Here is a 14,312-nt window from a genome sequence, read left to right as displayed (position 1 = left end):
TCAAATTTGTGCCGTGGACCATAAAGTAGATATTTTCAAAACAGTTTCCATTGTACCACAGAGAAGTACCACAGTAGTCAGCGAGCGTGGTGTCCTTGACGCCTCCATGGACCCGTGGAGAATGAAGACGTAGCTCGAGTTAATTGTCCACTATCTAAGCTACGATCACAGGATTCTTCTGACGCAACAACTAAGCTGCACCTCAAAGGCAGACGATTGTTCTTGAAGGCCATGTGTCGCTGCCAGACGAAAATTCATTTACCATTTTTTGTTTGACTGACGTCGTCTGACGCTGGAAGTAATTCAAATGTTTAAAATGGCTCTGAGCACTATGCGACTTAACTTCTGAGTTCATCAGTCGCCTAGAACTTAGAACTAATTAAACCTAACTAACCTAAGGACATCACACACATTCATGCCCGAGGCAGGATTCGAACCTGCTATCGGAGCGGTCGCTCGGTTCCAGACTGTAGCGCCTAGAACCGCACGGCCACTCCGGCCAGCGGAAGTAATTCCATTGGCCGTAAACTAAGCAAATGTTACAAGGTTGCCAACATGAGCAACGTAGATGCGTTCTGAGACACAGTTGCAGGCATCCAGTATTACCTGCCGAAATGCGAATTAAGAGTTTGTCTGTGGGATACCTAGATTTTTTTTATTCACAGTTCCTTAGTTGACAATGTCGCCCTACAAGAACTGCGAAGAATGTAGCATTAGAATTATCTGAAGCCATTAAGGTTACTCAGTATGAGATTTTAGGATTTTAATAGAAAATTCAGGATAAATCTCAATCTATGTTAGAACCACTTGTGAAGAATACTTTGCTTCTTCGAGGCTTGGAAGAATGGTGAATGTTAGCGAATGTTGTCGAGAGAATGTAGCATACTCCTTTTTATATACATTCGTCACGTCTTGTCACCATATGGCTGCTAGCTCTACATTATGACTTCAGAATGAAAGTTACAGATGGCGTCTCAAGCTAAGACTCTTGCGCGACAAGCGTGGCCCATTGTCAGAAGAGAGACTACGCATGTTACGGGTTCCTAACAAACTCATTTTTGCTACCATACGAATAGCAGATACATCACAGTGTCGAAGTGAAATGGCGTTGTACCTGGAAAGATTTTCTTATTTGTTATTTTTATTTGAGCCATTAATTCTCTGACTGGTTTGATACGTCTCCTGCACTAAACTGTCCATCTCAGAGTAGCACTTGTACCATACGTCCTCAATTATTTGCTGGATGTGTTCCAATCTCTGTCTTCCTCTACAGTTTTTACCGTCTACAGTACCCTCTAGTACCATGGAAGTCATTCCCTGATGTCCTAACAGATATCCTTTATCCTGTCCCTTCTTGTCGTCATTGTTTACCATACACACCATTCCTCTCTGCTTCTGCGGAGATCTTCCTCATTCGTTACCTTATTTGTCCACCCAATTTTCAAAATTCTTTTGTGGTACTATATCTCATATGCTTCGATTTTCTTCCATTTAGGTTTTCCCACTCTCCATGTGTCACTACAATAAATTGCTGTGCTCCAAACTTACATTTTCAGAAATTTCTTTCTCAAGTTAAGACTAGTGTCTGATACTACTAAACTTGTCTTTGTCAGGAATACCCTTTCTGCTCTTGATGTCCCCCTCTGTCGGTCATGAGTTATTTTGCTGCCTACGTAGCAGAGTTCCTTAACCTCATCTAGTTCGTGATCACCAGTCCGGAAGCTAAGTTTCTTGCTGTTCTCATTTCCGCTACTTCTCATTACTTTCAACTTTCTTCGAATTACTCTCAATCCATATTCTCTACTGACTAGACTTTTCATTCCATTCATCAAACCTGTAATTGCTCTTCACTTTCACTAAGGATAGCAACGTCATCAGTGAATCTTAATATTGATATCTTTTCATTGAATTTTAATCGCACGCTTGAATCTTTCTTTTATTGTCGTCATTGCTCCTTCGAAGAAAATATCTCTACAATTCTTATTGTTCTCTCTTGGCTCTTGTAAATATTCTATTTTACCCGTATGTCCCTATAGCGTACCCCTATTTCCCTCAGCATTCCGAACATCTTGCACCATGTTACAATGTCGGGCGCTTTTTACATGTTGACAGATTCTTTGAATGTTTCTAGATTTTCTTCAGTCTTCCTTTCACTTTCAATTGCAACGTTATAACTGCCTCTCTGGTGCTTTTGCCTTTCCTAATCGTTATCTAACAGACCTTAATTTCCTTTCCAATTCTTCTGTACATTATTCTTGTCAGCAATTTGGATGCGTGAGCTCTTAAGCTGATTGTACGATAACTCCGCATTTTTGAGCTCTTAAAATCTTGGGAATTGTGTGACTGGTGTTTTTTCTAAAGTATGGTGATATATCACCAGTCTCATACATTCAATACACCAACGTGAATAACCGTTTTGTTGCCACGCACTCCAAAGTTTTAGTATGTGGGACAATACCATTCTCGTGGACAAAACGACGTTTATTGTCTGTAATGTTCTGGTGGCATATGGACAAAATGCAATGTCACGTACAGCCGTAGTGATATGGTGCCAACAATCTGACCAAAGCGGCACAGGCGTGGGCCTTCCTCGAGATGACTGGGTGTTTGTGTTGTCCTCATAATTTTAACATCATTCATGAAAGCGGCGAGATTGGACTGAGCAGAGGTTGGGAATTAGTACGGGCGCTGATAACGCGCAGTTGAGCGCCCAGAAAACCAAACGTCGTCATCATCATCATCATCATCATCGTCAACAACGACAACAGACGTGGGTGATGCTGATCGGGAAGAAATGCTATCGACATCACCAGTTGACGATATAATCGAGCAGTCGAGGAGCTGACTGGCAGGAATCATAGGAGTAACTAGTGCGGACATTGATCAGAAGATACGCGTCTCATTAGGCAGAGCTCATTAAATCGTCTCAGATCTTTTGCAGGATCGGAAATTGTGCTCGTGCCTGTTTCCATAATAGCTGTCAGCTGGACAGAAAGGCGCAACATCTATGGCGTCTCTTGACTTCTTTGAATGTTACTCCGTGGAAATCAGTGAGCGTGAGACGTTTCACACCGGCAAAAACTGCAACGTCTATGAAATGGAGACACATCTGCCTACCATCGCGGAACGATTGCGAAGTTACGCCATCAATAGGGAAGGTCATGGCCACCGTTTTCTTAACTTGTGAAGAAGTTGTGCGTAGAGAGTTAATGAAAATGGACACAACCGTCAATATTGATTCGTACTGTGCAATACTGACATCGATACACAACGCCAGCCTCAAACAATAAGGGGTAACACCATTGTAACGGCGTAAGGAAAAACGTTTTACTTACAGTTTTTTTCGGGCGTAAGGAAAGATGATAGAGAAATATATTAAGCATATATTGAAGTACAATACAAAACATTTTTGGAAGAGAATATTACAAAATGGTATGAAGAATTTGAGGAGATCTGCGGCACATACTATAACTGGTGCCATTTAGAATCTGTAAAACAAATTATATGTAATCTACAGTAATGTAGCTAGTAAACCACGTAGAGGTATTAGAAATATTGATTTTTCTTCAGCTAACGAATTTTTGAATAAAGTCGTAGAGATTCCACCAAAAGAGGACAGTCATTTGTTAATAACTATTGTTCAGGCCAACAAATCGAAAATCACCTATGTGGCTCAGTTTGACTTTCGAACTCATGGTTAAATTTTCGAGAAAAAAGATAGAAAATTTGTAGCAGTTACATTTCGTGTCGTTTTGAAAAATTATATTCCGAGAAATACGCGTTAGAAGTTTTGAACTGTATTATAGGCACGAACAATGAAACGCTTGCCATTAATCTGATATCCCAGGATTGGCATGTCGTACTGGTGTACCACCAACTGTGACGTGGTCGCGTATACAAAAAGTGATCCAATACTGTCAAATGATTTTTATTTCAGACTTTGATCGCAACATGAATTCTTCAGACGATGACCAGTTTCAGTCCGTAATGACCATCCTCAGATCTTTTTTACACCATGTCCTAAGCTGATAAGGCCACAATGCCATCGTCAAAATATATAAATATAACCAGCATAGCATCGACATATAGATCTAAAATAAGGTGTAGATTAGGCCGCATCGCCCACACAGTAATTTTCAGTACATGTTCTGAAGCTTGCTGACGCCAACGTTATTATTGTGAAATGCTTCTAACTATATCCAGGTACTACATGGGGTACCGAGTTGGCGCAGATAGGCCGTTTTAGGTCATTCGAGGAGCTGGAAAAGGAGCTCAGAGTTTAACAGAACAAATATTTTTTCAAGGATTAGACTTTTTGCCTCATATTTTAGAAGGTTCAAAGGATCTTCTAAGTCAATAAAAAACAAATGATTTTTTTGAAAATTCTACAGTACCTTGAGCAAAGATATTGTTTTCTTGCACGATAATGCAATAACTCACACGGGACGCACAACATAAGATTTACTTCATCGTTTCCGATGTGATGTACGGAAGCACCTGCCTCGCAGTCCAGATCTTGTACCATGCCATTTACACATTTTCGGAAAGTTGAAAGGTTATCTTGAGGGATGGAAGGTTTTTCAGCGATGAGGAAGTTCACGTAGGAGTTTTCGATTTCTTGTATTCTACCTGCTCATTGAGATATTGGCCATCATGTATTAAAATGGTCGACTCTATACTTCGTCGAACTAATATGATGCATGTGCCTGTTACTCATAAAAACTTTCGTATCTTTTTTTACCGAAATGCCAAAAAATTGATGTAGGCATGCATACAGAGATATGTAAACATGCAGAATACGGCGCTGCGGTCGGCATATCCTACATAAATGTAAATGTAAATGCCGCATGACTAGGTCCTCCCGTCGGGTAGATCGTTGGCCGGGTGCAAGTCTTTCTATTTGACGCCGTTTCGGCGACCTGTGTGTCGATGGGGATGAAGTTATGGTGATTAGGACGACACAACACCCAGTCCCTGAGCGGAGAAAATCTACGACCCTGCCGGGAGTCGAACCCGAGCCCCTAAGGATTGGCATTCTGTCGCGCTGACCACTCAGATTCCGGGGGCGGGCATGTCCTATATAAGATAACAAGTGTCTGGCGCAGTTGTTAGATCGGTTACTGCTGCTACAACGACAAGTTATCAAGATTTTATGTGTTTGAACGTGGGGAATGAAGTGGGGATTTTCCCGAACGACCATTTCACGAGTGTACCGTGAATATCAGGAATGCGGTAAAACATTAAATCTCCGACACTGCTGCGGCGGGGAAAGGATCCTGCAAGAAGGGGACCGACGATGACGGTAGAGAATCGTTCAACGTGATAGAGGTGCAACCTTCCACGAAATGTAGCAGAGTTAAGTGCTGGGCCATCAAAAAGTGTCAGCGTGTGAACCATTCAACGAAACATCATCGATATGGGCTTTCGGGGCCGAAGGCCCACTCGTGCACCCGTGATTACTGCACAACACAAAGCTTTACACCTAGCCTGGGCTTTTCAACACCAACGTTGGTTTTTGACTGGAAATATGTTGCCTGGTCGGACGAGTCTCGTTTCAAATATTATCGAGCAGATGGACGTGTACGGGCATGGAGACAACCTCGTAAATCCAAGGAGCCTGCATATCAGCAAGGGACTGTTCAAATTGGTGGAGGCTCTGTAATGGTGTGGGTGTATGCAGTTGGAGTGATATGGGACGCTTCTGACAGGTGACATGTACGTAAGCATACTATCTGATCACCTGCATCCATTCATGTCCATTGTTCATTTTGACGGACTTGGGCAATTCCAGCAGGACAATGCCGCACCCCCTCACGTCCAGTATTGCTACAGAGTGGCTTCAAGAATACTTCCACTGGCCTTCAAGTTCCCCAGACAACAACATTATTCAGCGTATCTGGGATGCCCTGCAACGCGCTGCTCAGAAGAGATCTCCACCCCCTCATACTCTTGTGCACTTACGGATAGCCCTGTAGGATTCGTGGTGTCATCTCCCTCCAGCGCCAATTCAGACATTAGTCGAGTCCATGCCACGTTGTGTTGCGGCACTTCTGCATGCTCTCGGAGGCCATACACGATATTAGGTTGGTGAACCAGTTTATTTGTCTTTTCAACGTATATACAGCAGATGGCCCACATACGCCATCCTCCGCTTACGTTAGTTAAGCCTGGATACCACAGATGCCAAAAGGTTTGCCTAAGCAGAACAGTGAAGGGGACTCCACACCAAGAGAGAGTTGACACTGCTAAACGTAACACCAGTGCTTGAAAATAAACGTTTTACAGCTACAAAAAGTCCTATAGCTCGTAGCTAGAAAACTTTCTTGCTGTAGGAGGAGAGCCAGGTTCGATTCCTGGGCTCGAGAAAAGTGTCTTTGTAGAATAAAGATTGTACTTGACCAAAATAATAGGCACAAGAGCCAGAGGATGTTAATTATATGTTTCAAGGCATATCAACATATAACAGCCAATTTTTAACAACATGTAATGCACCGATTCACAATTCAGAATTGGCAGTATTACATAAAGGCTATCACATCTTTGATTGCAATAAACAACAATGGATATAGTGAATATGATAAATTATGATCCCTTAAACCTGTGTTTCAAACTGACAGATCTTTATACCTGCATTATTCATAACACAAATATTCAAATGAATGTCCATCTTGTTGGATGCATTGATGTAAGCGCCTCTTGGTATTAGCATAAACATAGATATGGATACTGAAGCACAAACTTTAGATATTCGTTCTTGTAACACATCCTGTTACACAAACGGATTTTCCGGTTCCGTTTCGTACACCCTTGCCTTGATATAACCCCATAAGAGAAAACCCAACGGCGGTAAACCAAGTGATTTCGCTGGCGGTCGAAAGCAACCACCACACGTATCCACCGTGCAGGGAACACATTGCTGAGATGTTCCCTAACCCCTCTACACTAACGAAGTAGTGCACCATCGTGCTGAAACCAGTATTCCACAGCTAAATGAAGTGGGATGTGTTCTAGAAGATGCCAAAGATTCAGCTCATTTTGTAGGAATTGCAAACATAGCCGACCAGTTAGTCTGGGAGCCAAATAAACTAGTCAGATAACGTATGATGCAGCAATCTAGGAGATCACGTCAACACCCCATCGCTCTTGCATGTAATGTGGTCATAACCAGTGAGGATTTGCAGGAGCCTAGTAATGTAGTTTGTGTCTACTGACAGTGGCGTCATTGGCGGAATAGCATTTATCTCCCGATAAAATCTGTCTTTTGAAATCCGGATTTACAGCTACTTTATTTGTGAGACGTCTGCAGAACGATAAACGATTTTGGAAATCGTTTCCTATAAGTATTGGAGTAGGTGCATATTAAAGGGCTGCCATTTCCATTCCTCCAGAATTCTTTTTACAGATGACGTCGGTATCCCCAGGGCCACTGCAGGTCTTTTTTGTCCTAGTTAAGATGATAAATAGGTATTATTGGGCGAGGTCTAATGACTTTTGTAATATTAGTAACAATGGCGAGAATAGTGTTATAATTATTATTATTATAGGTGCAAATAATACTGCAAACTAAGTGCAATAGCATGCTAACACTTTCGTTTATACTACACTGCACGCACGCGTACGCTTACCGTGTTTGGGATGTTCCGGACAACATCAGATGCGTTGCGGTTATACCTGGAAACTCACTCGGTTCTTAAGGCATCCCTGTACATCTGACAACATGCGCAGAAAGCAGACGCACTGGAAAACTTTGTGAATACAGCCTTCGGACCTCAGCTGCATTGCAGGGCGTCTCGTTTTAGTCAACACTGGAGGACATTGCAGTTGTTACCTATTTAACTGCAAGACCCGACTCGAAATACAAACAGACGGTCACTCGATCTTATCAGAGAGGAACCTGGAGGAAAATGCACGCAGATGGCTGCACAGCTCGGTGGATGTTTGCTTGTGCGTGCACTTCACCTTTGGAGAACAGTGACGAGGCAACGCTTCTTGGACTAACGCATGCTGGAAACATAAAACTACAAAGGACGGCTTGCCTGGGACACCTGGTATGGCATATATAGGGTGTTTCAGAAGTGATGGTCAATATTGAGCGACATGACAGGAAAACATGGGCTCTAAAACCCATACCTTCAGAGCTATGAGCAATTCTTGATGTTCAATACTGTGAAACAAATATCTCCTGCTGCAATCTCTTTGCTTTCCACATTTTGGGACGTGGTAGGATGGACCAAAACAAGAAGAAAATGGCCAGTAAACACGTGCTCTAAAATGTATATCATAAGAGGTATGAGAACCTGTTCATCGTCGTTACTTTGAAACAAAACTCTACTAACGAACAAGGGCTCATAATGTAACATTAATGTTGATGCTATTATAAAAGAGTGGTAAAGAGATACAAAACATTTTAGAATTCGCAGTACACTATAACAAGAACTACTTCTGCTGTTGATTTGTTCTTTGTCTTAGGTAAAGAGATGACTCACAATTCGTCTATCAGAAACTCTTCAACTCGATATTGTTCTACAAATTAGTAAATGTAAAGCAATGGCGTTCAAAGAGGAATAGCCAGAACGATACTAACCCTAGGTTTTTGACTGTGAGTTTGTGACTGCGTTGGGGCATTTTCTACCCGCATCCCCGCTCCACTCCATTCTCTACCCCCCAATTGAAATCACTGTAATCAAACTCTGCATCTTTCATTAATTGTCAGAGCATTTGTCTGGAAACTTTTGCAAATACTTACGTATTACACGTGAATAAAATAAGGATTTCTATACGAACTGTTCTTTTTTCTGAATTAATTGTATTAATTTTAGTACATAATCACTATGTGAATGTTATATTCTTGAGCACCGCTGTTGTTCTGCTTGTACCCAATATGAATATCTGTACAGATTAAATGTTTATAAATTATCAACAGGTGTAGCATTAATCACAGATTTCTGCTCCATACATACACTGAAGTGATGAAGGTCGTGGAATAGAGGCATACACATATACAGACAGCGGTAGTATCGCATACACAAGGTATGGAAGAACAATGCATTGGTGGAGCGGTAATTCGTACTCAGGTGATTCATGTAAAAAGGCTTCCGACGTGATTATTGCCGCTAGACGGGAATTAACAGACTCTGAATGCGGAATGGTAGTTGGAAACCGTTTGGGAATTCAGTATTCCGAGATCCACAGTGTGAAGAGTGTGCCGAGAATATCAAATTTCAAACGTTACCTCTCACCACGGACAACGCAGTGGCCGACGGCATTCACTTAATGACCGAGGGCAGTGGCGTATGCTGATAGACAAGTAACACTACGTGAAATGCCGCAGAAATTAATGTGAGAAGTGCGGCGAACGTATCTGTTACGAATAACGTATCCGTTAGAACAGTGTGGCAAAATCTGGCGTTTATTTATTTAATCGTATGGCTAGGGCACCCCGTCGGGCAGGCCGTTCGCCGGATGCCGATCTTTCCATTTGACGCCACTTCGGCGATCTGCAGTCGATGAGGGTGATAGGATGATGATGGGGACAGCACAACACCCAATCCCTGGGTGGAGAAAACTCCCCGAGCCGGCCGGGTATCGAACTCGGGCCCAGAGGAGTGACAATCCGTCACGCTGACGATTCAGCTACCTGGGGAAAAAATCTGACGTTGATGGTCTATGGCAGCAGAAGACCGACTCGAGCGCCTTTTCCAACAGAACTGCGTCGCCTGCAGCGCCTTTCCTGGGCTCATGACCATGTCTGTTCACCCCTTGACTACTGGAAAACCGTGATGTGGTCAAACGAGTCATTTGGCAAGAGCTGATGGTAGGGTTCGAGTGTGGTACAGATGCCACAAAATTATGGACCCAAGGTGTCAACAAGACGCTGTGCGAGCAAATGGTGGCTCCATAATGGTGTGGACTGTGTGCACACGGAAGTGACTGGACCTTCTGTTCCCACTGAACCGATTATTGACTGGAAATGCTTGCGTTCGGCTACTTGGAGACGATTTCCTAGCCATTCATTGACTCCATGTTCCCAACCGATGTTCCATGTCACTGGGCCACAATTTGCGTATCGTTTGAAGAACATTACAGACAGTTAGAGCGAAGATTTGGCCACCAAAATCGCCGAACACGGGACTTAATCGAGAGATCAGTTCGAGCGCAAAATCCTGCATCGGCAACACTTTCGCAGTTGTGGAGAGCTATAGAGACTGCATGGGCAACGGCCTTGCTGCAGTGGATACACCGGTTCCCATCGGATCACCGAAGTTAAGCGCTGTCGAGTGTGGCCGGCACTTGGATGAGTGCCCATCCGGGCCGCCATGCGCTGTTGCCGTTTTTTGTGGTGCACCCAGCCTCGTGATGCCAATTGAGGAGCTACTCGACCGAATAGTAGCGGCTCCGGTCACTGAAAACCATCGTAACGACCAGGAGAGCGGTGTGCTGACCACATGCCCCTCCTATCCACATCCTCAGCTGAGGATGACACGGCGGTCAGGATGGTCGCGATGGGCCAATTAAGGCCTGAAGACGGAGTGCTTATTATATAGAGACTGCATGGCTCAATATTTCAGCTGGGGACTTGTTGAGTTCATGCAACGTCGATTTGGTGCACTACGTTGGGAAAAAGGAGATACGGCACGATATTAGGAGGTATCCCACGACTTGTCACTTTACTGTATGCATCTCTGTTTTACTGTCTATGCACATCTAGAAAATTGCTAGTATACCACATACGTTAGCAACTTTTTATAGAGTAAGAAGGCCTGTTTCTCATTGTGCCCAGATGAGTAAAGTATCTTTGCTGGTTTCTGTTGAACAGACTTGCCCCCGGAAGCGGCAGGGACGCCAGGCGACGCGCCGCCGTCTGCGGCGCTCGCGGCTGTGCCTCAAGGTGGCCAGGCACCTGCCGGCAGCTACGTGGGACACGGACCCCTACTCAGTGCGCTGGTCGGCGCCGACCCCTTGCAAGGTAAGTAGGCGCTCTCAAAACAACAACTCCACACACTGAAAGTTCGTCTGACTTGTTGGCTTACGAATGCCTCGTGCCAGAGATTAGTGCACCGACCAAGTCGTGAGACCTGTTGAGAAAACATTAGTTCACCAGTGCACATTTTACCAGATAGTACTGTCATCTTTGGGGGAGACAAATAATCTCACGGTCAGTTAAGATAATTACCATTTTGTAAGTGGTGATTTTGTAAGTGGTGGTCGTCCGCAGCTCGTGGTCTCGCGGTAGCGTTCTCGCTTCCCGAGCACGGGGTCCCGGGTTCGATTCCCGGCGGGGTCAGGGATTTTTCACCTGCCTCGTGATGACTGGGTGTTTGTGTCGTCTTCATCATCATCATCAATCATCCCCATTACGGTCGGAGGAAGGCAATGGCAAACCACCTCCACTAGGACCTTGCCTAGTATGGCGGCGCGGGTCTCCCGCGTCGCTCCCCTACGCTCGGTAAACGGAGTATGGGACTCATCATCATCATCATCATCAAGTGGTGGTCGTGGCAGTACAACCTGCAAAACAATACCAAATATCTTCTCTGAAAACAAAATAAAACAATTAGTTCGGAAGACCACTCTTCTACATCTACATCTACATCTACATCTACATCCATACTCGGCAAGCCACCAGACGGTGTGTGGCGGAGTGTACCCTGAGTACCTCTATCGGTTCTCCCTTCTATTCCAGTCTCGTATTGTACGTGGAAAGAAGGATTGTCGGTATGCTTCTGTGTGGGCTCTAATTCATGTAAATATAATCAAATTAATGGCAACAGGTAGAGCTGATCTCTCTGAGGATCTCAGCATTGAAACTGGTACCATTGACGACAATGCGGTTGCACACCAAACCGGCATTCCAGGCATAAACGGTGTGGCGTTTCCTATGCTTGAAGTAAATACGAGTAAAAAATGCAAATATGAGCCCTGTTAAACTGACGCCACAAGTCGAACTTACGCATCACAGCTACAACGATTAACTAAACTGGCTGCGGTCCATTTCGTGAGTTTGGTCGGAGGGTTGACATAATTTGCTCTGAGTTGACCTATTGGTCAAAATATGAAATTTTAGAGCAGATTAAAAATGTGTGCTGGACTAGGATTCGATCGTGGAACCCTTGCATTTTGCGACTGAGTTATCCCAGCATGACTGACGAGCCGCCTGCTCAGTTTTACCTCAGCCAGTACCTCATCTCCCACCTTTGAAACTTCACAGAAGCATCCCTCCATGCAGTATAGCACTAGCACACATGGAAGAAAGGATATTGCGGAGATATGACCAGGTCCAGCCTGAGATCGTTTCCAAATTGAATTTTCACTCTGCATCGGAGTGTGCGCTTTGGTGAAGGATGTGAAGCGTAGGAGGTAGGATGTGGGCGGAGGATTGGGGGGGGGGGGGAGGGAGTGTCTGTTGTGACCCGTGCTTGGGTAGATTGCCTTTATTTTTAGTTTTATTTAAGGTTAATCATTTTTGTAACACTTTGTATGTCCCTTAATTGGTTGATTTTGGTTCTTATTATTTTATATTTTATGTTTTTATGATTTTGGCAATTTTAGTTAAGATGCCAATATTTTTGGTTCATTTATGACCGAAGGCCCCAAGTTCGATTGCTAGTCCGGCACACAGTTTTGATCTGCCAGGAAGTTCAGGTCAGTGCGCAATTCGCTGAAGAGTGAAAATTTTTTGTGGAAATCAGAATATGTCTCCATAGAATTATATTCGTTAAGAAAATCCAATTAAGAATACTAATTCACAGTTGCACCAGCCTTCGTCTATGTTTTTTAACTGTTGTTAACTCCCCGCTGGAAGGCATTCACAAAATTAAAGTACTGGAAGAATCAACGACCAATCTCAACATCAACTCTCTCAGAACTGTCATCTGGTACCTCTAAAAAATGATCATATAACCTTGTTGTTCACGTTGATATTAATGATGTGTCAAGCAAGGACCTAGAATACTATGACTAAATTATCTCTGAGACATAATTGGGGCGAGTCAGCTCTTACATACCTGAGTGTAACATTTTGTACAGCTATGAAATTGAATGATCATAGATTCAGTCGTAGATAAAGTAGGCGACGGACTTTGGTTCATTGGTAGGATATTTGAAATATCCAATGAGTCTATGGGGAAGATATCTTACAAAAGACTCATGCAAGGCACTCACAACATCGGTCGAGTTTGTGCGCGCAATACCAAATAGAAACATGAGGGGTTATAACAGGTATGCAAAGGAGGGCAGCACGTATGGTCACAGCTTTGTCTCACCCATGGGAGAGAGCCGCGCTAATGCTGGAAAAGACTGAGCTGGTGGACGCTTGATTATAAACTCCAGCTGCCCCACTGAAGCCAACTAAAAAAGTTTGGAAAACCAGCATTAAATGAGTGATCTAGGGATTCAGTACAACCCCTACGTATCGCTCTCATAGGAAGCGGGAATACAAGGTTACAGTGCACACAGAGGTATTTAAGCTGTCATTCTTCCCACGATCCATTCGTGAATAAGCGGTGCAATATAAACTATCCCTGCACTTCAGGGTGGTTTGCACTGTGTACGTGTGGTATATGTGGTGCCCAGCTAACTAAACTCTACTTTTTCGTCAGGAACAGAATTAAATGCAGACGCAGGAATTTCGCGACCGAAACGCACGTTCTGCAAGAAGTGTGGTGGCTACGGAGGCTACAAAGGCGGCTATGGTGGCGGCTACGGCGGGGGTTACGGGGGCGGTGGCGTGGTAATCCCAGTGGTCGTCACGGTGCAGAAGCGGCCATCCTATGGGTACGTATTTCATTCTCCATTTTTCATTTTCTTTGTTTTTAACGAAACTATATGCTTCCATAGACCTTTCCAAGTCTCAGACTTTTATGACGTATGTATACAGACTGAAACGACGAATGAAAGACTGTACCAAGGATTCAAACCCACCCCGTCATAGTGGTTTTCTACAACTGCGCGGACTGTCCTAGCACGCTTTCCTTCTCAGTCTAAATTCCCGTCCATGTCTCAGCCCACTTGGTATTTCCACTAAAATCGAACAAATTGGTATTCCTACTAAACTCGAACAGCATTCCAGAGGTTCTGCAGCAGAACTAGAATAGCACCTCAGCATCAAAGAAAGGGGGATTCTGCCTGAAACCCAGGAATAGGTGCTATAATCAGGTGAAAGTACGCTACTGGCCATTAAAATTACTGCACCACGAAGATGAGTTGCTACATACGCGAAATTTAACCGACAGGAAGAAGGTGCTGTGATATGCAAGTGATTAGCTTTTCAGAGCATTCATACAACGTTGGCGCCGGTGGCGACACTTACAACG

At 43.9% G+C, this 14,312-nt stretch overlaps 1 protein-coding gene across 1 annotated transcript in view; it reads left to right on the top strand.

Annotated features, from left to right (window-relative positions):
- LOC126280462 (loricrin-like) overlaps window positions 1-14,312 on the top strand; it is a 52,228-nt gene that overhangs the window by 16,620 nt on the left and 21,296 nt on the right. Inside the window, exons 2-3 of the mRNA XM_049979768.1 lie at window positions 10,817-10,966; window positions 13,599-13,773. Coding sequence (XP_049835725.1) covers window positions 10,817-10,966; window positions 13,599-13,773 — 325 coding nt within the window. The remainder of the gene's footprint in view (window positions 1-10,816; window positions 10,967-13,598; window positions 13,774-14,312) is intronic.

This window comes from Schistocerca gregaria, chromosome 1, assembly GCF_023897955.1.
Source record: "Schistocerca gregaria isolate iqSchGreg1 chromosome 1, iqSchGreg1.2, whole genome shotgun sequence".
NCBI lineage: Eukaryota > Metazoa > Arthropoda > Insecta > Orthoptera > Acrididae > Schistocerca > Schistocerca gregaria.
This window is presented reverse-complemented; position numbering and strand designations above follow the sequence as displayed.